We start from the raw sequence: 25,186 nt of genomic DNA, 5'->3' as shown, positions 1-25,186 counted from the left end.
ACTGGAGGAAGAGAGTGCAGGAGCCAAGGGAGCCATTGGAAGGAGGGACAGAATTAGAGAGCGATGCAGGGTAACCCCTTAGTTTCATAGCTCTTCTAGGAGCTGTATTTACTAACCCTGGTGTCAAGGCAAAAAGAGACGTATAATGATGCTAATGGTGGACAGTGATTTATATGGTACATGTGTATTTTGTTCTCCCACTGGCACCAAAAATAATTTCCTAAACGTTCCCTGTGCTGGTCTTATGGGAACTGTTATTCCCAGCTTTTGTTTTTTTTTAAAGGCTCCTTCTAGCCTGGTCATGTTGTAAAGTGCATACATATGTATTTTATCTTTCTGTGCAAAGAAAGTATTAAGGGTTTTAATAAAGATGTGTCCATAAGATTTGTTCATGTCTTGTGGCTCTCAGACATCTGAGATTTATTCTGTGTTGCTCTTACGTTAAGCACATTTGGCCACCCCTGTTATATATGTTCCATTTCAACCTGGTTCTTTGGAACAGAAAAATAGAGTTGGGCCTTAAAAACTCCACCATTCTTTTCTTTGATCCCATTCCTTCCAAGAGCAAAACAAATGAAGAAGATATAGCCAAAACTTGCCAACACCAGTGTTTTGGAAACCATTTATTCTCTCATTTTTATTTTCGTTGCCGCTGCTGTGGTGAAATGAAATTGGTGTGTTTTTGAGGTTTCTTGTTGCCTGCAGGTATCTAAACAGACATATGTCAGACGAATCAGTATTGAGCAAATCTCTCTTCATCAACTAAAAGTTGAGTAGCAGTAAATTAAAAAGAGCAATAATACATATAAGTAAGATCTTGCTCCAAAGAGCTATTGTAGAAGTGAGCCTAAGGTCTTGTTTATGCCAGTGGGCATTTTTTAAACCTTTGAATAGCAGATCTCTCTCCCTTTCCAAATTCCATATTGCAAAAACTTTTGAAATTCATTTTGGTTTCAGATGGTGCTACTATATGAGTTTTTCAAAGGTCTCCTTTGCACATTGAACTAGTTGCGGGTACTTTGAGTCCTGGCCTTAGCTGATGTCATTTTAAAGAGTATTCTCATTACTTCAGAAGGTTCACTCTTAACACTCCTTCAGGAAATAAGTGCAGAGCTCTAGAGCTGTTGTCATAGATATATCTTGCAAGTATATGCCTTATTCATTGTTCTCATTGAAGGGACGGTTGCTCAGTGGTAGAGCATCTGCTTGGGAAGCAGAAGGTCCCAGGTTCAGTCCCCAGCATCTCCAACTAAAAAATGGTCCAGGCAAGTAGGTATGAAAAACCTCAGCTTGAGAACCTGAAGAGCCGCTGCCAGTCTGAGTAGACAATACTGACTTTGATGGACCAAGGGTCTGATTCAGTATAAGGCAGCTTCATATGTTCATAGTCAGTTTTGCAAAAATTACCATTTTGCAGTGTTATGTATGATTTTCCCCCAAGGTTTTTACAAAAGGGTTTTTAAAAAATTATATTCAGAAACACCTCACAGAGAAATCACTGGTCGTCATTTGGCTGGGACTAGTGCTGTTCCTTTTCTTCCATAATCAGTAAATCCCCAGTGCTACATGAACTGTCCAAATGTAAGAAATGATTATTTTATTGTATTTCTGACCTTAAATTGTGGTAATTTCACTGGCTTGACTTATGGATTCTTGGGTATTTTTATGCTCTAGGCAGAGTCCAAATAAATTTTAACTTTACCTTTTCTTTTCCTAATTTTTTCCTCTTTTTACTTCAAAATTAACCGCTGTATAAAGATGAACATTACAGGAAAAAGTATTAATTTGAGATTTGAGTGGTTAGTGACTAAGGTAGAAATAGCACACTGGATGGTGCTGTGAAGAAATTTGTTTTAATTACAGTAGGAGAAAAACGAATAGAAATCATGACAGTTTTTTATAATTTCATACTCAAGCTAGTATGTTTGTACCTATAGCTAGCTGATAATCATAACTTGTCAACAAATGAAAACAGTAACTTATGCCTTGAAAATTGCCTCCTTAAAATGTCCGTGTAATTGAATACTGCTGTCCAAAATGGGAGAGGGACACAACTGTATGTTGCTGAGCTGAATGAATGGCTGCCATCTGGTTATACAATGCCTTCATGATGATGCAATATTCCCCTCCAATATATGTCATGAATGTGGCAGCAAGGTAGCACAGTCAAGAACTTTGGGGGGATATTGTATGGAAGGCATTAATGTGTGTATTATGGCAATTTTCAACAGTGATGCTTTTCTAAACCTTGGACTAATGCTTAAAATAGCATGCAGACTTAGAGTAGGCAGACATGAGATTGTGGGCCATTTTGGGAAAAGGTGGGAAGCAGGAAATGGATCTATGACAAATTAATGTGTCATCTGGCTCCAAAGCATGCTTCATCTGCACTCTGGCTTAGCATATCTATGCTTTCTTATGGGTAGCTGAACAATTTTCAGTTGTTTGGAAATTGGTAAACAGTAACATAAGTTCCTTGTGATGATGAGCTAATGTTGGCTTATCACTCAGAGTTGGCAGAATGAGTTACTGAAAGAACTGGAGGGACTAATCTCCGCTTCTCTGACATAGTTAAATCTTAGAAGTAGTGTTACAGATAGAGGGTATGGATTTCTTGCATTATGCCTGCAACAACCTCAGAATTGACAGTTTTCCTTTTCCCAGTTCTTGACTGTTTTGTAGAGTCTGTTCATGGCTAGACTCTTTTTCAGGTTGGCTCTTAATGCTGGACAGCTAGGAAGAGGTTTAAGATGACATGGTTCATGGTTCCGCAGTTTTAAAATCAAACTATGCCAGTTGAGAATTCATCTTTTCTTACTAGAGTGAATACGTGTTTAAAAGTAGAATTCTTAAATTCCTTTAATTCAAAAATGCATTTCTTTGGTAGGAGGTATGGGTAGATTTTTCAGCTGCATTCATGAGTGACAGAGTATCCTATTTCATTTCTAAAGCTATTCAAAGTGGAGGTTGAATAGCATGTAAACCATCTTTCAGACTGAAACATAAGACACTCGATAGGGCAGATGTAATAGTGTTTGTATATGTGGGTAGAGTTCTGGCTCAGTTGCCTGGAACTATCTGTCCTGTGTGCATTTTGCTTTGGACTCATTTCTTTAAAAAAAAACTAAACAAAAACAAAGTTGTGCTCTTTGCTTATGGTTTTATTCTGCTGTCTTGTTTGAGATTATCTAAGGAGGCTAATGTTTGTCAGTAGTCTAGGCTTATAAGAGAAGAGATGGTTACTTTCAGCCTTTCACATTTTTAGTTTTCTTTAAACAATGGAGTATGATTATGCTCAGGCATATACTTAAATGTTGTAATTCTTACAGTGGTGTGGAAGAGGTCTATCTCAGATATTAATCAAAGTCATGAGTTTTCTTTAAAACATTATGTCAGAGCATAAATGCAAAAGCAAGTTGTTTGAAGTGTACACATGGAGCAAAAATTTGATACTGAAATGGGAGCTTTGTTATCAGAATTTCTAATATTTCTGGGGTTGTGCATGAGAGGTTACCAGGGAATGTAGTTGATACAAGCACAGTAATACAAATTGGTGTGTCACTTTTTCATTGCAAGGTCGTGTATGTGAAGGGGAGGAGATATGTAGGATCTATTGTCTATGAAGAGACCACCCAAAGATGAATCAGGTAGTTGCTTCATACAGACCAAGACCAGGGTTTGTTCAGTTCTTATGTATGCTGTCTAGTATGACTCATGTCTTCAGATCTACCTTCCAGAATCTCAGATCATATCACTTGCCCGTACAAAGATGCTTAAGCAGGGGCTCCATATTGTTGATTATCTTGGTACATGTAGGGTATCAGCAGTACCATAGAGACTTGCTAGTGACTCCCTGTGGGCTGGTTCAAGCCTCCTCTGGCCCCTCCTGACAATTTCCCCTCTTCATTCTTCATGCTTGCTAAAAGTGGAATGTGAGGAAGTCAGAGTAAAAAGGGGGATTTCTGTTCTCAGAGAGAGGTGAAAGCATAGGTGCTGCTCTTCAGAAAGAACAGGGTATATGGGCCAAGTATTCAACATAGTGCAAAAACAGGTTTTTCTGTATTTTAATTGCTGTGAGAATAAGTATCTTAGTTATAACACAATCGGTAATAATTGTATCCTACAGGAAGATGAAAAGTTCTTGTCTGAAGTTTTTGCACAGCTAACTGATGACGCTACTGATGATGACAAAAGGCGTGAACTGGTAAGTCTAGTTTGGGTGATTCAGTCAAAAAAATCTGTGCTATATCCCTCCAGCTCTTTTGCTACTGTTTCTGTTCATTTTTAAGGAACTTGGGCTTGCATAGCAATTTCAAAGGGTCTGTGCATGAAACATGCTGGATTATGCATTGTAATTAAACCAGAGTACCTCAAGCATGGTTTAATATGTATAGGAGCCCTGTGGCACAGAGTGGTAACCTGCACTACTGCAGTCCAAGCTCTGGCAGTGGTTGAGGATAGCCGGACATTAACATGGACTGTACTTCCTATAGTGCAGTAGATAAACTAGTAAAACAGAGAGTATATGATTAAAAAAAAGTCACTCAAATGGTCCCTTAAGAGTTGGATCCATTGTCTGCCTTCTACTAAGTGAGGAGCCTTCTGTTGGAAGCAAACTTCTTGCAACAGCAGAATCTTTACATTAAGAAAGGGAGCTAGCCATTAGACCCAGTCCCAGTTTCTTAAATGTATGGGTCATACATGTTTAGAGATAAACGTATCATACATGTACACTTGTCAGAATGCTATTTTCCAGTTTCTTGGTCTGCATATCAAGCTCAGAATCCCTGCTACATAATATGTGAAATGACCCACCACAGTCATCATTCATATATGGGCTCTGCCATACAGCTTTGGGGCCTGCAGTGTTTAGGCAGCCAGAGATTTTAGTTGTTACTTCTTACATGAGACCAAGGTCTGGAAATGTGGGGCATCATGGAAGCAAAATAACAAACACCATCCAGGCACTAATCTACATTGTCTGTCCTCTTCTGTTGCTATCTTCTGCCAGTGGGTAAAGATTTTGTTTTAATTTAGTGATCCCTCCCTCCTACATAATACCTTAATTGTTGTTTTTTTAATGTCTTTGAATGAATTTTAGTTCTACTTTTAATTTGTTTTAATGATGTGGTGGTGCTCTTTTTGGTTGGTTTTAATGGTTTTAAAATATAACTCAGTGGGTGAAGGGAAGTTATTTAGAAATGCCCCCTCCACCTGTGGAAGCTCCCCCAACTCAGAAACCAATGAACCACAAACTGGTTCAGGAGAATGAAACGTTTGTGGGAGTTCATGGTTTCTCACAATCCAACACAAACCAAACATTAACTTGCCTCTGTGTTCAGCATTGTTCAAGGGGAAAGAACAAGAGAAGATGATGATATCTTCTCTCAGTGGCACCACCTTTCTCACCTGAGAAATTCAAGTAAAACTAGCTGTCTTGGTGGTCCTGATCATGCAGAAAAGCAGAATATAAATTTGTAAATAAATTCAGATTTTTAAAAAATCTCTAGCTTCATTGCTAATGTTATTGTGTCTTATTGTGTTATTTTTCATACCTTACAGGTTAACTTTTTCAAGGAGTTCTGTGCATTTTCTCAGACGCTGCAACCTCAGAACAGAGATACTTTTTTCAAAACTTTGGCAAAGTTAGGAATTCTTCCTGCTCTTGAAATTGTAATGGTAAGTCAAACTCTAAGCTAGACTTGAGGAGTTGCTGTAGGCTTTTTGTTTTGTTTTAATATTTGTAAGCTATTTGGGACTTTAAAGAACCTTCTGCAAATCTCTGTTACTTTTGAAAGAAATCAGTAGTAGATAGCTGCATATTTCTGAACTCAGAGAGCAATACATCTGGGAGTATAGCCATCTGAGAATGAAAAACAGACTTCTAGCTGAATTGCAACAAATCTATGTGTATAATTGTAACAGATTTGTTTGTATAACTCTCTAGCCTTTTTTTTAGATAAGGTATTACCACCCTTTGATCATTTTTGTTGCCTCTTTCTGCACTATAAAAAACAAAACTTTGATGTACAGGCTAACAGTGTTTAATAAAACTTTTAAGAGTCATGTAAATCTACTATATGCATTTTAAAGAGGTGCAACTCTACAACATAGTCCATCCACAGCAAGCACCCACGTATAAGCTTATTTTGTCATGTCCAAAGACTTCCTTAGGAGTATCTGGAATATTCCTGTTTCCTCCAAGGTTATCAGCCTCTTATTTCATTTTTATTATTAATGCTTTCTGCAGTGTCCTTACTTTCGTCAAAACTTCTTATCCTCTCAACACCACTTAAGTGTTAATATTATAATGAGGGCAAGCCAGTCACTAAACTTCTTTGGTGTAGTGGTTAAGTATGTGGAATTTTATCTGGGATAACCGGGTTTGATTCCCCACTCCTCCACTTGCACCTGCTGGAATGGCCTTGGGTCAGCCATAGCTCTGGCAGAGGTTGTCCTTGAAAGGGCAGCTGCTGTGAGAGTCCTCTCAGCCCCACCACAGGGTGTTTGTTGTGGGGAGGAAGGTGAAGGAGATTGTAAGCCGCTCTGAGATTCGAAGTGGAGGGCGGAATATAAATCCAATATCATCATCATCTTCTTCTTCTTCTTTTTCTTAACCAGATGCAAAGGCCTTCTAGAATTTTGCTGACAAAATGCTCTCTGCACTGTTTATAATAAGAGCAAGCCGTTCTTTTTGATGGCAAAAAGCTCTCTCTTTGTAGCAGGCCAGACAATCTCTTTCCTTACCAGATGCACAAGCCTTCTGGTTTTTCTGGCTAAATGCTCTCTACAGTTTTATAAAGGAAGCCATTCCTGATTGACGGTCTCAATGCTCTCAGTATCACTTAAGTATGTGATTCTGGAGCTGGCTTTTATATTTGGCCAGAAAAGAGTTTTGGACCAGCCAAAGGCTGATAACCTTGAAGAAATAGGAACACTCCAGACACTCCTGAGGAAGTCTTTGGACATGATAAAATGAGCTTATACCTGGGTGCTCATTGTGGATGGACCATGTTGTAGAGTTGCACCTCTTTAAAATACATATAGTGGATTTACATGACTCTTAAAAGTTTTATTAAACACTGTTAGTCTATACATCACAGTTTTGTTTTTTGTATTGTCTAACCATGAACTGTGATTCCATACTGTTGGTTTTTCTGCTTCCTTGTGAAACCCCAGTGTTCCCTTCCTTCCATCTTGACACCTGTCCATGTACCCTCACTGTCTACTTCCTGTCGTTTAACTAGTTCATAATCTAATAGGAGTTGTTCATGAGGGACTTTGTCTGAAGCTTTTTAGAAGACCAGTTATATAGTATATTTAGTGATTCTGGGGATCCAGCCCATTGATCCCCTCCCCCTCTCCATTTGAAGACTGCATGGTAGCTGCTTTATCCAAAATCTCTCATTTTCACCAACTTGATTTTTTTTTCCCATTTCAGGGCATGGATGATTTGCAGGTTAGAGCGGCTGCTACAGATATATTTTCTTATCTGGTAGAATTCAGTCCATCCATGGTCCGAGAATTTGTGATGCAAGAAGCCCAACAGAGTGACGACGTAAGAAAAATACAGCATGCTGATGGGATATATTTCCATCTGAAATAGACAAAGTTCTAATTTTCTTCAGCATATAAGAATATATATGTTCTGAAGAGAAATGTTTACGCGTGTATTTTGATCAGTAATTTGGATATATTTAATTTTACAGCAGTGATCATGTAACTGGCAGTGAAAATAGGGGTGCTAATGTCCAGATTGAATACTTACATGAAGATAAGAGTTATGGTTTGCTTACTTTTAGAACTTTTATGTTCGCTTTCTGCTATGGCATGCAATTAAAGGCTGCAACAGTAATAAAGATTATCATTTAATAAAGGGTAATAACAAAATAAAAACCAACACAGAAGATCCAATAGCTGAACACTAAAAATTGAGTCACAACCCTAGCTAATCCAAAAGCAGCTTCAGTATTATGACTCAAGAAAATGAATGGATAAAAATAAAATATCACATCCTGGTTTTGTACTTACAATTGTAAACATTAGTTTAGTTCTGCACTAGTATTTCCAAGGACACAACTTTTGGGATCAGAGTGGGCATTTGGGTGCTTTATTTAGGAAATGCATCAGTCAGATCTCCATAGATCCTCAAGGCAGCACACAAAGTAAAAGCAAATATAGTAAAACCGTAAAAGCCACAAATCAGAACAAGACATAAAAATAACACTGAATGATAACCATAAAGCAGCCCTCAGACTAGAGAAGTGGACTGTAAAAACAGTTTTAAAGGATTATATAATTTGATTTAAAAGCCTTAGTAAAGAAAACATTTTGGCCTGGTGTCTAAAGGACAGTGAAGTATAGGTGCTAGGTGAGCTTTAAGGAGGTAAGGCATTCAACTGGAGAGCTGCTGCCACTGAAAAAAGCCTTGCTTCTAAGTCTCCAACCACTGCAGCAGTGCAGGTAGGAGCATGGAGCAGAGCTTGGGAAGAGAATCTTAACTAGGCAAGGAGAGATTCTACCTCTTTGCTTTCTGGTGTGGCTGCAAAACAGAGCAATTCCAGAGAATTTGGGGGCAGCCTAGCAAAGGGGGAATACTCTGCTTGTGGAGTCATAAGGTATGTTTTTAAAATTGATTTTTATTGTTGTTTTACATCTGTTATCCCTGACATGGATAGCCCAGGCTAGCTGGATCTCATCAGATTTTGGAAGCTAAACAGGATCGGCCCTGGTTAGTATGTGGATGGGAGACCACCAAGGAAGTCCTGGGTTGCAATGCGGAGGTAGGCGATGGCAAACCACCTCTGAACCTCTCTTGCCTTGAAAACCCCACAGGGTCACCATAAGTCAGCTGTGGCTTGATGGCAAAAACTCCAGAAATTGTTGTTTTAATGTTTGTTTTAACAACTTGTATACTGTTGTAACCCACCTTAGATCCTGAGGTGTTCAGGATAAAGGTGTTATATAAATACTTTAAATAGAAAATAAATCTATTTACTAATGGCACTTCTCTCCATATATCCAAGCAGTTCCACATAGATGGTCAAGTAGCATGGGCACCTAGATGACTCCCTGCAGGACTCCATTGCAAAAATTCCAGAGGGCTGAGTACCACATTCTGGAGTTGACCAGCCACTTAAGAGCAGGAGAGTGTCCCCTAGTCCCAAAGCAGCCAGCTTCTCCTGAAGGGTACCATGTCTGATAATACCTGAAGCCAGGGCTTTTTTTTTTGGAACTCACAGGAACGCTGTTCCAGCTAGCTTGGCATCAGGGGTGTGGCCTAATATGCAAATGAGTTTCTGCTGGGCCTTATTCTTCTAAAAAGCCCTGTGTGAGATAATGGTGATGTCGGGTGTGGCCTAATATGAAAATGAGTTCCTGCTGGGCTTTTTCTACAAAAAAAGGCCCTGCCTGAAGCAACTAAGAGGTTTTGCATAATTAGCAGGCATGCACTTTCCCAATGAAGATGATCAATCAGGGCAACCAAGGCCGTTCTCTTCCCTAACCCAGGCCTCACTTAGATTGAAATGGATATAGATGATCTGGCCTTTCAAGACCACGCAAAGCTAAGAAACCACCAACTCCTAAAGTGCCCAATAATGAAATGTTGGCCACTGGGCAGTAATCATGTAGGCCATGTGGGACCAGGAATGCCTAGATGTAGTGTGCTGCATGATTCTAAGCACCCTGTTAATTTCATCAGGCCTCACCAGCTGAAAGTTGTCCATACTGCTAGGAGTAGACTGCACTCCCAACAGCTTCTTGAGATTGATTTACCATGACATTTGAGTTGCGATCTATTTTATATGCAAACTGCATTGCAAAAGAGTTAAAAGTGAGCCTGTATATTTTCCTGATCTACATTCTCAGGGGCCTGAGATAGACATTCCCCTCACAATCTAGAAAATCTGTAACAAATGGCATTGCAGCAGTGATGGAGAAATTAGTTTTGCTGCCATTGCCACCACATAATAGTCACAATAATGGGCTTTCGCCTGGTTTCAATCATATTTGCATTTCCCTCCACTTGCTCTCTCTGTCCAATCCTTTAATTGCCCTAAGCTCCTCAGTGAACCAAAGAGCATTGTGGGCTCCACAGGAGGGAAGAGGTAGCACTTTGTGACTCTCATGTCCACCATCTGAAATTATCTCTTGTATCATTTTCTGACAGCTTATGGAGGAGCATTTTTATACTCACTGTACCCTGGGGATAAAATTCTAGATTTATTTTCCAGAACCTTAAAAAGTGGTACTCAGTAAATAGGAATCAAATGTAACTCTAAGGGAGTTAACTGGTCATCAGGTGCCAGGGGTCTCACATCAGGTGTGTGTTTGAAATCTTTGTGTTGTATGCACATATAAATATAGCTGTATAAATAAAAAGTAGCCTCTTCTGAGTGCTGTTTGTGGTGCTAACTTTCACAGCAGCTTCAGAGGGAGGAGTATTTGAAGGTAATGTTGCATAGTTGGTGGGTGGCAGATGATTAATGGTTAAGGACCACTGGCCTAATTTTGTGTTGCTCTCGTTGCAGGATATCCTCCTCATAAATGTAGTTATTGAACAAATGATCTGTGACACAGACCCCGAGCTTGGTGGTGCTGTTCAGTTAATGGGACTCTTGCGTACTCTAATCGATCCTGAGAACATGTTGGCCACAGCTAATGTAAGAAAATGGAAAGGGGTAAAGAAACTTTACTGTTTAAGAAACACATTAAGTAAAATCGACTTGTCTTTTGGACTCTTCGTAACTTTTTTGCAAAATGCAGAGTGCTCTTGCATTTCAGGCAGACACTTTGAAGCATGATTTTTTTAAAATTTCATCACTCGTGCATGAAGTAGGAATGGCAATTTCGATTGAAAGTTTTCCCACAGTATAGTGTCAATGTGTTTAAAGTATATGTGTGGTTTTTCAAATGCATGGCACAGTAAATTCATGCTATGTCCAAACATTGCCTTCAAATTGTAATTTGCATAAGCTTAGCCCACCCAAGTGGTTGATTTAGCCTTTGGGTGGGCACTATTCCAATAGTGGGCATGGTGTTATCCCCCCTGCACACTAAAATGCAATGTTTGAATGATGAGTTCTGCTACCACAGCTACTGTGAGAAATGTCTGCTGTCAAGGGAATTGAAAGCATTCTCTGTAATGTCATGTAAACATGGGTCCGCATTGGATTCCAAATGGAAGTGGCACATAACCTGGACCATGAACTTGTGTGCCTGAATTTTTGCTGCTTGTAGGAGTCTATTATAGGGAGTCTGCCTGTTTAGTCTGTATACTGAGTGTGGAAGTGCAAGGTATAAATGCTTCAAATAAAATACATACAGTGGGGTTACGTTCAGCACTGGGTTTTTACCAGCCAGAGGGTCATGTCTGATGAAAGTGTGGTTTTTTGCTGATACCTTACATGTGGGGTCCTGTGAATCCTGGAGCATGGTGGAAAGTTCCATTCCACTAATGAAGTGGAGTTTACTGTTCATCTGGTACAACCCATTAAAACTTGGCATTCCAGTGTGGTATAGTGAATAGCATTTGGGGTTTGCTGTCTTTCAGCCTAAGAACCTCACCAAGTGGCTACAGCAACAAATTAGGGATATGTTGTATTTTCCCTTTGTGATAGCGCATGAAATAATGTAAATAAATCCAGCACTACACATACAGTGCATGTGTATGCAAAACCTACTAGCCATTTAAATCAGTAGCTATTTCAACAGGAATAGTTCCTTTCATCTCTAAGTTGACATTTTATAGGCGTTGAAAACAATATGTCTCATTTCATTTTTATCTCTACAAGTAAGCTACATGACTTACAATATTTAGTATCTCTTGTTTCAGAAAACTGAGAAAAGTGAATTTCTCAATTTCTTCTACAACCATTGTATGCATGTTCTTACTGCTCCACTTCTGGCGAATACATCTGAGGATAAAAGCGATAAAGGTAAAGTTAACTGCTAAGCAGGGGTTTTTTGCTTGCCCTCCTCTATCTACTGTTCATTTGGCCGAGGTCAGGGGTGTCAAACATACAGTTTGGGGGCTGAATCAGGCCCCCACAGGGCTCCTATCAGGCCCCCAAGCAACTGGCTGTCATCTGCTGTCATCTGCTGCCTTCTCCCTGTATCTTGCTTCCTTCTGCATAACAGCTCACTTTGCAAGGCTTGCTCAATTGCACAGGAGCTACAGAGCAAAACCTCTATTTTCTCCATTGGTTAAGGCTCCCCCCCCCCCCCCCCAGTCCTCTGGGGAAGGAAGGAAGGAAAGAGCCAGAGCTTTCTTTGCCCAGTTCCCTGGATCCCATGGGAGAAATACAAAGAAAGCATCCTTAAGAATGCTAACATTTTAAGCATGTTTTAAGTTTTTAAAATATATATTTGTTTTTGTGTTCTTTATAAAATTTATATCTCTGTTACCTAATCTTAAATAGGTATGCACATGGCCCGGCCCGACATGGCTCGGCCCCTCAAGGTCTAATTTATGTCAGATCTGGCCCTCATAACAAATGAGGTTGACACCCCTGGCCTAGGTGTTCAATTACTAGAGTAATATATTTTATTGTGCTGCCTGAATTAGTGTTTTATAAGTCCCAAGACGATGAATGTTCTCATGCCCAGATCTTTAGAACATAAGAACATAAGAGAAGCCATGTTAGATCAGGCCAATGGCCCATCCAGTCCAACATTCTGTGTCACACAGCGGCCAAATATATATATATATATATATATATATATATATATATATATATATATATATATATATATATATATATATATATACACACACACACACACACACACACACACACTGTGGCTAATAGCCACTGATGGACCTCTGCTTTGATCAAAAAGACTGAGGTATATAGGGTACAAACATATCTTTTTGTTTTTATTTAAGGACTTATTCCTGTAGAAAGTATTTTTCATGGAAAGGAACCCCCTGTACCTGAATGAATTGTGTCCTCAGATGGCAAATGGAACTTTTTCACCCAACTGCTTTTATAGGCTGTAGCATTTTATATCCGTGACCATGGTGCTAACTTGTATAACTGCTGTCATGTGACTTGTTTTCAAAAACATACTGACTGTGTATAGTTGGATTGGAATTGGGCACCTGATGCTGTCGCTGCCAAAACAGTGGATGAGTTCTAATACATACGTACATCGTATACATACATTGGTTAACCTTGAAATAGAATATATGTGTCTTACCGTAGTCCTAATATTTCGCTACAGTAATTAAGCTGGCAACTTATAGTGATTAAATCTTCTTCTTCTTTTGTAAGACATGGTAGTTGGAAGCAACAAGAATAATACAATTTGCCCTGGTAAGTGGATACCTTCTATACAGTTTTTAAAAACTTAGTTTGAAATGCTGTGTGTAACAAGAAGAGCCATTCTGGAAAATTAGATTGATTGGTATCTGTACAGCTGAGACACACTCACACATACACTTGCACAAAAAATTGTTCTGGTAGTATTTGATACAGCTACACAGTTGTTCAGAATACCTTCAACTAGAATGATACCGTAAATCTTTTGTATTAGATTGGATAAATAAAAGTATTGACACCTTTTTATTATTCAGATAAGCACTACCTTGTCTAGCTCAGCAGTATTTTTAGGGGGGGAATTATCTAAGCCTTCCCAGGCAACACATGAGACACATCTACACTGCAAAATTATATTTGCCATTTATTTTAATTTTCACAGCTTCCCTTACAGAATCATTGGAACTGTAGTACAGTGAGATGCTGAGAATTCTGTGGTGAAGATTCCTGGGTCTGCCTCACAGAACTATATTTCTTAGTGTTCTCCTGTGCAAGGAAATGACTATTATAAGTGTTTTTAAGTTTGTGGTATGGTAAAGCAGCTATTGTGAAAGGTATTCATCAGTGTTAAGCTATTCTTGCTGCAGAAGTGAAAGCGAAGGGTGCGTATGCCATTGTAACACCTAATGCAGAATCCTATTAAACACATAAAAGCGGCCTTATATTGAGTCAGGCCATTGGTTTATCAGGGTCAGCATTGTATGCTCAGACTGTCAGTGGCTTCTCAGAGTCCCAGGCAGAGATCTTTCATATCACTTCAAACCTAATTATTTTACCTGGAGGTACTGGGGATTGAATCTGGCACCTTGTGTAAGCTGTACCACCAAGCCACAGCTTCTCCCCGGAAGGGGGTGCCCCTCCTTTACACAAGTGATGAGGGGACACTCAATTCTTTAGTCAGAGTGGCAGTCAAAATTGTTTATTTTGTGGGGGGACAACTTTGGAGAGAAGATAAGTGCCATTTGGATTCCACATAATGTAGGAGACAGTTCCACAGCTGAGTCAAAGCAATGGAGTGCTGCTGTAGGGAGGAGAGGGTTTATGGGAGCAAATTTGGAAGTCTTTACAACAGCCAAGTTATTATGTTATAAACCAGGTTATAACCCAGGGAACTGAAGATCTTGTGGACCGATGTAGTGCTCCATGTGGAGATGTTGCCTGAGTGGCAACTTCCAGCAAAGTCTTCTCAGCATTCTGAAACATGAGGTGATAGCTTACGTGTGCATTTGCCACATCTTGACACAATGAAGAGGCAGCTGATCTATTTTAAAGGGTAGCATCAGTTGTAATGGATCCTGCCAATATAAGCACATGCTTTTTCAGAAATTATTATATTAGACCTGGGATCTCAGCTTGTATCTGAGAGTTCTTCTTCAAGACAGTTATTTGAGTTTCATACACTTGACAGAAAGAAGAACATGTAAGCTAATGTTTTGTTACGAATGTGATGAATGCAGAAGTGTTCACAAGGCTTCTTCATGCCTGATTTGATCGATTTTATTTTGCAGACAACTATCAAACTGCTCAGCTGCTTGCCTTAATTTTGGAGCTTCTTACTTTTTGTGTAGAACACCACACCTATCACATCAAGAACTATATTATGAACAAGGATTTGCTGAGAAGAGTTTTGGTCTTGATGAACTCAAAACACACCTTTTTGGCACTGTGTAAGTAGCTATATATAAGTAGTATACACACACAAGGGTGTCTAGTAATGCACTGTGTATGCTGGTCATCTTGAAGTAGTTTCCTTCCATAATGAACAAACAAATTGGAACTCTTATACACTCAAATTTGGGGAAGTGCCCCTGGCAGAATTTAGCCTTTAAAGCATGTTATTCCTGCCCTCAAAGTTGAGAGGGTTATGCCTGATCAAATGTGAAGCCCAAAATGATGCTGAGGTAAGATTTTTCAGTTTCTTTATAGCTCTGTGTTCTGTCTCAGCAGAAGTAAAATAAATTAAACAAAGTAGGAGAAAATACAGAAGTGATTACAGCTCTTGCAAATCTTGGACTCATCTCCGTCTATAGCCCCTGCTTTGTGGAATGCCCTCCCTGAAAACATGAGGGCCCTGTGGGACCTGCCGCAGTTCCACAGGGCCTGTAAAACTGATTTAAACGTGCTTTTAGTGGATGAAAGGAGGTAGCTATTACTCCATGGCACCGATAATCCCACTGAATCATTATAACTGAATCAAGAATATCAGAGTAATCAGAAACGCACATCTTGGTTTTAATGATTGTAAACTATATGATTGATTTTATTGTGTAATTTGTTTTTAATGTTTTATGTGGTTTAATTTGTTGTTGTTAGCTGCCCTGAGGCCATCAGGGGAGGGTGGAATATAAATCTGATAAAATAAAATAGTAAATATGTATTTATGCGTTATTCTTTTCATCATATTTGAGTACTGATTTTTAACCAGTGTTAAGGTTATTCTAGATCTATACGCTGGAATATCCTAAACATTGCAGAGTCTTCACCCTTGCCCAATTGAGTGGCCTTTCATCAGTCCTTCTTGAAGGAAGAATTTGCACAAATTCTTTGAGAAACATCTCTGCCGATGTCATTCAGATATGGTAGAGACAATCTAGCATGTTTTATTATACTGTTGATTTTACCAGAATATTCTAAATATTTATATTACTCTGATTTTATCCAATTTCCCAGGTAGAACCAATCAGTTTTATATTAAATGACCTTTAAAGTAGCCAAAAGTAGTTTTGTGCTCAGGCATGTTTAATTAGAAGCGTACAACTCAATATTTTTTAAATCAAGTATTGCATTTTATGTTTAGTGTATCTAGTGTATTTAAGAAACAAGAGTCCATGTAAATCTTTGCTGACAACTCTGATTCCAAATTCTGATCTCAGATCATAACAAACTTGGCTTGACTCGATCTAAGAACAAACACCTGCCCTCATTTGGACTAAAATTTCTCCAAAGCCCAATTTGAGAGAAACATTTTGTGCCTTTTATCAATAAAATGTTTGGCTCAAAATACACTCTTTTAAAAAAAGGAACAAGGGTGCTGTGTAGCCTTATAACAGATGGGTGAGGTTGGGAAACAGACATATTTTTTAAAACAGCATGTCAGAAATCTGTTGGGGAAAAAATTGAGGGAAAGGGCTTGGGCAAGCAGGCACATTTTGACCTGGCACCTAAAAGCTAATAAAGGGTTGGCAGATAACTTGCCAACAGAAGCTACTCAAAAGGAAGTGTCATAAGGGACCAGGTCTTCCTATCTCTAAGCCCAGCACAGCACTGGGTAGCTTGAAAAAGGAAAAGTAGTTTGAATTCGCTCTCTACTGAATTTGCAATTGGCACAAGAACACATGCTGTCTTGTCAGTTCCCTGTCATTTCAGTGTGACTCCTCCATGGTAAGGTCCTGGAATTTTCTATTCCATGTTTGCTTTTGCCAGCACAAGTTCCGCATATTCATGTTTAACCATTTTATCACTGTGCATTAAACCAATAGAAATTTGCTTGATATGTGTGCATTGTGAAATGCAGTTATATGAAGAATAACTGTTCAAAATGTAACATGTGCCTTGAGAACTTCAGAGGACCTGAGAAACATTTGTTAATATTATAGGTGCTCTTCGTTTCATGAGGAGGATAATTGGCCTAAAGGATGAATTTTATAACCGTTATATCACCAAAGGAAACCTGTTTGAGCCAGTCATAAATGCTCTTTTGGATAATGGGACTAGGTACAATTTGCTGAATTCCGCAGTCATTGAACTATTTGAATTCATCAGAGTGGTAAGTTGTGCTTTCCCATTTTTATCTCCTACCACTTTTTAGGCATACGTGAGTTTAAGTATTAGGACTAAATGAATAATGACCTTCAGATCGTTAGTTGCATAAAAAGCTACAGCCAAATTGAAACATACTGAGAAACAGTTTGAAGGTATTATCTATTTAGATAATGTCTATGCTTCCTCTCCAGGGAACCTGTCTAAGATGGCTTACTAAGCAAAATGTATGGAAGGGACTGAGTATTGGATTTATTCATGCCCATTCTCTATCTTCTCTGACTTCTAGGCATCATCAGGAATCCATCTGTCAAAGGGACTAAGAATAGGTGGATTTAAAAGAAATTACAGATAAATGTGGTCAGATGTTGCTTTCTACCTAGGAAGGGATGAATATGAATTCAGGCTTGCTGAGTTTTTATGCCCTATTTTGGAAGTGGCATCTGACAAAGCTGCTTCAGTGTCTGTCTAGTAGCCTTTTTGTGCCGAATGTCTAGATTGAGTAAATTGGTAGCATACATGGCATGCCAGAAAAGAATACAACCATAAAATGCCAATATTACCTTTTCAGAACAACAGATTCACAAAAACTTGAAACTGAATATTAAACTATTACAAAATGTAAGGCGGTTATGTTATGTACAACAACCAATTCCTAAACTGTAATCAGTAAAACATTTATCTAAGAAAGGTTTCCATTTTTCCATAAATTGTGTAAATCTAGGAGAATTATCTTGACTGTTTATATCTGAAGTAGATAAAGTGCAAGAGGTCACTTTATAAGGGTTAGGTCTGTAGACTCTTACAGGTGTTTTTGTACGTATCACCCTTCTGCCTTTGTTACCCATTTTCTGTATTATGGTATATCATGCCTTAAACAGTGTTGTTGTTGTTGGGGATTTTTCACTGTTGTCCATTAATGTAATTCTAGTCCTACTGCAGTGTTAACTGGAGTTCTCCTGACGTCTGCTTGATTTATATTCTGTAATCTTCCTTGAATCTTAGGAAGAAAGCCTGTAAATAAAGTTTGCAACTAAAAAATTAGAGATATGTTTATCCTAGAGTAAGACTGGTTGAACTGTTTAGAATAAAAAAGGGTAATGATCTCTCCCACTGGAAAGTTATGTTAGCCATAGAAATCTCAAAAGATGTGCTATTGCTAATTTATATCCCAGCACTGCTAGAAACCTCAAGAAAGCAATCTCTCCAATAGCCAAATAGTGTGGATGTCTTGAGAATCATACGGTTGTAGCCGTCCAGATGCATTTTTGGTTGTCTCTGAGAATAGATTTCCCCTTTTTCTTTTGATATCACAGCTAAATTGCAGAGGTATTCATACTGACAGAGTAGACTAGGTTTCAGCTTAATAGAAAGCCATGAGGGAACTTCTTTCCACCCACGACCCCAGATAGATATCTTCATTGAAGAGCCAGTGTGGTGTAGTGGTTGAAACAAGGACCATGGAAAGGTGGGGTCTAATCCCCATTCAACCATGAATCCCACTGGTTGACTACTTTCAGATTCATCTGTCTGAGTTATTGTGAGGAGAAAACTTTGTATGCTACCCTGAGGCTTGAAGGAAAAGAAAATAAGTTGTTCATAGTGCGCATGACAAAACCTGCCAGCTCTATAAAAACACGAAGAACCCCAGTGGAGAGTCCCATGAAGGTTCTGGCATTCACCAACCAACAGTAGTCTGAAAGGGCCAGCTGTCCTTAGATGATAGCCGTCGAGTGTTTTTTAATTTTGTGTGTGTGCATGCCTTGAAGTTATGGCTGATTTCTGGCGATCCCTAGTGGAGCTTGAATGTTTCAGAGAGGTGGCTTACTTGCCTGCCTCAGTGTCCCAGCCCTGGTATTCCTTGGAGGTCTCCCATCCAAGTACTTTCCAAGGTCAGCCCTGCTTAACTTCTGAGATCTGGTGAGATCAGGTTTGCCTGAGCAATCAAGTTCAGGGCTGACTTGTAGCTTTCTTGACCATTTTGTTTGTTTCCACATATTAAGTGTGGAATGGAAGGTTAATTGAAGCTGAAAGAAGCTTGGCAAAAGGCAAAGCTTGTGACTATCCAGGATGTGGTCATGTAAATAATACCAGTCTCTGTTGTGCAAAGTACCCTGCATACCTAAGTATTCCATCCATTTTTGGGGGGTAACTCAAAAACCTGTGTGCCTGAAGTACCTTTGTTGATGCAGACATAGATCATATTGTAGGAGGGAGAGTCTCCTAAATTGTGTTCCAAGGCTAATTTATCCTTTTTATGGCAAATCGAAAGCATGGCAGTTAACTGAACGGTGGTGAAGTGCTCATACTGATGCTTCGGTACATTTCCGTCGTGGTAGCAATAAACTTTCTTTTGTATTGATGCAGGAAGATATCAAGTCACTTACTGCACATATAGTTGAAAACTTTTATAAGGCACTTGAATCCATTGAATATGTTCAGACGTTCAAAGGACTGAAGACAAAATATGAGCAAGAGAAAGACCGGCAAAGTCAGAAATTGAACAGGTATGTGCATATATTGGAAAAAATATTTATTTATTTATTTACATTTTTGGCTGCACTTCCCAATAGCCAGTTTCAGGGCAGTTCACAGCAATTTACATTCCAGAAACAGATAAAACCAAATTAAATAAGTAAAAACATTTCCGTTCTCCCCACCCCCACCAAAAAAGACAACCTCAAGTCCAGATGGTGCTGCTGTCTCAAGGGGGTGGGGCCAGATGTTCTCAACCAAATAACTAGCAGAACATCTCTGCCTTGCAGACTCTGTAGAATAGTAGTAATTCCCACAGGGCCTGGATGGAACTTGACAGACAGTTCCACAAGGTTGGGTCAGGGCAGCGTGTGAGTCTGAAAGTGCCAAGTGTTTCTGAGAGCATTTCTTGAAGTATTGTTTTGGCAGTTCCTCATCATAAAATGGTATATCTTGCAGTGTCCCGTCAATACTGCGTAGCAATAGGTTTCGCAGAGATGCGAGAGCCTTGGAGGAGGACGAAGAAATGTGGTTCAATGAAGATGAGGAGGAGGAGAGTGAAGCTGTTATACCCCCTGTAGAGAAATCAAAGTCTGAGGATGATTTTCCAGACAGCTATGAAAAGTTTATGGAAACAAAAAAAGGTATTTTATTAATATACTGTATAAACCTTTTGCAAAATGTGAGATTCAACATGGCCATTGTCACTGGAAAAATTTTAAAAGGAGTTAAAATCCCAAGAAATTAGTTTCTTTCCATCTGTGTTACCAAGAGAAACAGGAAAGCATGTAGACAGGTTCAGACAAGCTAGAAATAGATCTTCATAAGGATCATTTCCAGTGGGGAGAGAGGAACTGAGGGCTTTTAGGTCAGTTCTCAGTTCTTTTCTGTGGTCTTCATCCTCACCCTCCGCTCAGTGCCAGGCTTGAAATTCATCTGTTCCCTGATCAAAAACTATATCACAAATTAAACATTGGGCAAGGTTATACAGCAAGATATGTATCATCCCAGTGTTAGTTTTGCAAGACTGCATCTGGACAAATTCATGTGGAATTGTCAGTTCATACTGTGTGGGAGGGTGCTACAATGACACCACAAGGTTTCAAGGACTCATATGCAGGCTGCCATCTAAAGCAAGTTTACCCCTCTACAAGCTTTATCATTGCCCACTATGAGTAGAATATGTTTTGTGGAGTTGCCATATCTGAATTGCAACAGTGTTCTGATGCCATGGTAAAGTGACAGTTAAGCAAAAAACAGGGTAAAAATGCTAGTTATTCTTTGTGTGTCCTTGGGGGTTTTAGATTCTCAGTTACTATACTAAACATTTTTTAAAAAAAATTCTGTTAAGCAAAAGAGAGTGAAGACAAAGAGAATCTCCCCAAAAGGACATCAGCAGGCGGCTTCAAATTCACCTTTTCCCACTCTGCCAGTGCAACTAATGGAGCCAATAGTACAAACAGTAAATCTGTATCAGCTCAAACATCACCAGCAAGCTCAAATGGTTCCTCTTCAAAGAATGCCAACTTGACTTCAGCAGTTACAGCCACAAAGGTGAGCTAACTGATGGATGGGTTTTCAGATAAGAACTGTGCTGATGACAAGGTAGGAAAACTTCCAGACATTCAGATGAGGTGATGCAGGGGATAACCTGGGGTGGAATGTTCTCTGTGATAACTTTGTGGAGTTTATATTTGAAATCAACCAAAGTTTAACTTTTTGGAAATGTAAACATAAAGCATAAAGCACAACTCATCTTACTGGGGCAGCCATTGTGCAGAGATGACTTTGGCCTGTAGTGTTTCTTTTTATTTCAGTGTTGCATTTTGTCAGTCGTCTGAATTTCTAGTAAGATTGTGCATTCAAAACATACCTACTCAATTTGGCTATTGTCCATGTAATATTAAGGAGAGCATTTCACAATCTGTGATTTGGCAGCTTCTGCTAACTGGCCAGTATTGACCACCGAGTATATATTACAGGTGTCTGCGTACAAGTGAGTAGCCGGTCAGTCATGTTCCTAGGGCAAATTGTTGTAGTTAATGTTTGTTGTGTTTACTTCAGACATACTTTGAGCACAACAGATTTTGACCCATGAGAGAAATTTTTACTGACTTCACTGTTCTGTAACAGTTCCTGAGCCAGTTTAGACAATATCATTTTCACATGTAGGTCTCCAGAAATTTAGGCAACTGGGATGTATGCATACATTTGATAGAGATCCAGTGTTGTTTTCCCTACACATAACAGTCGCCTTCCCCCATTGCTTGTGTATTACTGAGCATCAGCGATTTCTGATGTTCAGTAATACACTGCCTTGGGCAGTGTTAACACGTAGTGTTACAGTAATACACTGCCTTGGGCAGATGTTACACGTAGTTATCATGGACAATAGCTGTTGATAGTCCTAACCTTTACTAGCCATCTGTTTCTGTAAAATAAGAACATACCATTGACCAATACTCCCTCTAAGCTGTGGAGGCTCGTGAGCAAAAATTCTACTTTGTGAGGCATTGGCATTAAAGTTGTGAGCTGTTGCAAAAATTAGCTTGCTCTGGAGCCATTTTTTGTGAGTGAAGACAAAAATGTCTGAGCCAGAAGTTAAAAAATTGTGAGGCAGCTCACACTAACTCAACTTAGAGGGAACACTGCCATTTACATGGAGAAAGTAAAAAGATGTCTAAACCATAGTCTCTGAATAACAAGACAGATATTTGCTCCATATTTGTCTCTTTATCAGGTGAAAAAATAGGTGAACCCTTAAATGCTTTGAAATCTGGATGTTCTTGATTCAATAACTGGATAAGTATGCATCCCTACTCTGCTTCTCCTACAGAATACAGCTGTATATACTAAGCATTGCACTGTGTTGTGAGGTTCTTGATTTTGCTCATTATTGTCAGGATTAACAAGGTATCTTCACAACACGGTTTCTGGGAATTCTTTTCAAACTTGAGCTTTTCCTTATGTTTGGCAGGGAAGTTTAGTTGGTCTTGTGGATTATCCAGATGACGAAGAGGAAGAGGAAGAGGAGGAAACATCTCCAAGAAAAAGACCTCGTCTTGGCTCTTAAATACTGAAACAGACTCTTAATTGTGGGTGCTTAAACGCTGTGACTGTTTGAGCTAAATAGTCTGACTCGGAAAGCTTTCTCCCTGGAAAACGCAAGAGAATACAAGGAGTAGCAAAACAAACTCTACTAGAAGGGTTTAGTTCTGAGAATACCAGACTTCCAAAGAGCCTAATCTCTTTCTAGTAAATGAGTCTGCCATTCAGGCAGTTAAAAATTAAACTGAAATGGTGGGTTAGTAATCAGCATCTGGATGACAGCTTGCAGCAAAAAAAGAATGCCTTGGGTTCTATAAGGGGATGGGGATGGGGAAAGTAACTTGTTGATATTGCAGGGACTCCCCAGTTTGTATCCAAGCTAGAAGAAAATTGTAAGGCTTCAGTTGCAGATCTAGTAACATAACTTCGTAATGGTGCTGTCCATTGTGTTTTTTTTAGCAATTGCCTCTTTTAAATGATTACTTCTCTTTCCATAAAATGAATTTATACATTGGGGACCACTATTTGCACAGTCAGCCAAATTAGAGAGGGTAACACTCTGCTACATAGTATGTGTTGAGTGGCAAAATGATTCCCCCTCGCACTAAAACGCTGTATTTTGGGAGGAGAAAAGATACTGGATCTAAAATGGATGAGTAGAAGCTATCCAGAAAAACCAATACCAAGGATAATCTGTTTTCAGAACAAGACAAAAACTCTTGAAACCATGAGTAAAACCCTTGTGCTTGAAATGGCATCTGAGTTGCAACTAGTAATAGCATTTGATAGAAACCCAGCAGAATTGAACCACTCCCTGGTAGCTTTGGAAAAGGTTTTCTTGAGCCATCTGCATTTCTCATTGGCAAGGAGTAGAGAATGCTGTGAAAGGCTGTCAGAAGGTTCTGAACGCTGATGAATTTAGTAGCAATCACTTGACCAATGGCAATTTGGGAAGCTGAGTCAATATGCAGCACCTTGAGTATAATACAGAGGCAGTTGCTCAACACATTCCATGTATTTAAGCAAAATTCAAAAGTACATTAGGTAAAATTGATGGGGGCAAGCATTTTTATTTTCAGAGCAAGTGAACTGTAAATATTTTAATGTTAGTTTGGCCATATATGATCTGAGATCATGCAGAAGAGAGAAGAAATTCCCCAAACTACAAATTGTGTCAAGAGTGATACAGACTATGAAACCAGCGGTAATCCACCATTATAGATCACTCTTGTAATGTGTTTATGGGTCCATTTCTCCTGGAGCAGTTACTGACAGTTTCCCTGTTTTGGAGATTTTTGTAGTTAATTTTAATTTTAGCTATTGTTTGCAAAAGATGGGCTGTCTGTGGAGATATGAAGTATAGTTTTTCCATAAAACAGTTTATTTTGTATTGGGAGGAAAAAAAAAACCACTGTACTTGTTTTACACCATTTGTATACATGTGGTGATATTAATGCTGAACTGTAAAATTCAGGAATTAAAATGTGACCCTGTAATTCCATAATTATTGGTTTTGTTTGGTTTGTTGTAAATGGTAAGTTAATTCAGATTTTTGAAATGTGGCCATTTTAGAGGATTTTAATGAGATAGTTATTTGTACAATTTAATCATTCTATGCCACTGAACCAAATCTAGCCAAGCAAATTGTGTTCCTAGATTTGATTCAGTGAATTGTGATGACTGACAGTTAATAAGGCCTGAAGGACATATGTTTTTGCCCTCTGGGGGCTCCAGGCAACCACAGATGGGGCTTCCTCATTCTTTTCGCTGAGATTTACTTGTTTGGGGAAGTGACCAGAAAATGATATAGCTGGTTCAACTGTGTTATTGCTATGTATTTCCTCCAAAGCACTATGGTTACTACTGAGGAAGCCCAAGAGGCACAACATGTACCATTTTCCATCAGACAGTTCCCCTGATCTGTTCCCTAACCTTTTTAATAAGTCACTGCAAACAGAACCTCCAGACACTTGGGTTGCCATTCGTCCATTCTTTTTCAAAGAGCTTTAAAACCACATATAGATCAGCTCATGAGTCACTTCTATAGCAAAAATCTGAGTTTTTGAAAAAAAAAATTATGGAAGCAATAGGTGATGTAAACAAAAGGTGACATGTCAACCAATGTCTAAACACTTCAGAAATCTTTAATGCTGTGAATCACAAAGCTCCTCCCTTTTGAGTAATACAGCCTGCCTCAGATGCACATTCCCTTTACCCCCACCCAACTCTCCAGTTTATATGCTGGTTATTTTTTGCCACAGGACAGCCCACATTTCAAATGCCTGGGGCCCCTCAACCAATTTTTTAAGAAGATTACACCTGCCAACATGTCTCAGTTAAATACTATTTTAATAAAAAGTTACATGAAACGTGGATTGACTGTTTCCTTACTGTATTGAAAACTTCAAAGAAGAAAGCCTTTTGGTTTCTCAGAAACAATGGAACTGTAGTGACATTTTAAAAGGTCTGAATTATAAGTAAGCCACACTCATAGCCTTGCTGTAATTGCCACTAAGCCTAACATAAAGCTGGTAATGGCAAACTTACCACTTAATATTTGCAGACTCACTGAAAATATACAA

The 25,186-nt window shown here is 39.0% G+C and overlaps 1 protein-coding gene across 2 annotated transcripts in view; it reads left to right on the top strand.

The window, feature by feature from the left end:
* Positions 1-24,976, top strand: part of PPP4R3B (protein phosphatase 4 regulatory subunit 3B) — a 35,211-nt gene extending 10,235 nt beyond the window's left edge. The window contains exons 5-16 of one of the 2 annotated variants that reach the window (XM_060249443.1): positions 4,127-4,204; positions 5,563-5,679; positions 7,442-7,558; positions 10,533-10,664; positions 11,837-11,939; positions 13,278-13,319; positions 14,831-14,989; positions 16,919-17,088; positions 19,449-19,588; positions 20,016-20,200; positions 20,908-21,110; positions 22,534-24,976. In XM_060249443.1, coding sequence (XP_060105426.1) covers positions 4,127-4,204; positions 5,563-5,679; positions 7,442-7,558; positions 10,533-10,664; positions 11,837-11,939; positions 13,278-13,319; positions 14,831-14,989; positions 16,919-17,088; positions 19,449-19,588; positions 20,016-20,200; positions 20,908-21,110; positions 22,534-22,629 — 1,542 coding nt within the window. In that variant the 3' untranslated portion in view covers positions 22,630-24,976. Of the gene's footprint in view, positions 1-4,126; positions 4,205-5,562; positions 5,680-7,441; positions 7,559-10,532; positions 10,683-11,836; positions 11,940-13,277; positions 13,320-14,830; positions 14,990-16,918; positions 17,089-19,448; positions 19,589-20,015; positions 20,201-20,907; positions 21,111-22,533 lie in introns of both variants that reach the window. The other variant, XM_060249435.1, reaches the window with a different exon arrangement.
* Positions 24,977-25,186: the final 210 nt, after the last annotated feature.

The sequence above is a fragment of the Heteronotia binoei genome, chromosome 1, assembly GCF_032191835.1.
Source record: "Heteronotia binoei isolate CCM8104 ecotype False Entrance Well chromosome 1, APGP_CSIRO_Hbin_v1, whole genome shotgun sequence".
NCBI classification, from domain to species: domain Eukaryota; kingdom Metazoa; phylum Chordata; class Lepidosauria; order Squamata; family Gekkonidae; genus Heteronotia; species Heteronotia binoei.
This window is presented reverse-complemented; position numbering and strand designations above follow the sequence as displayed.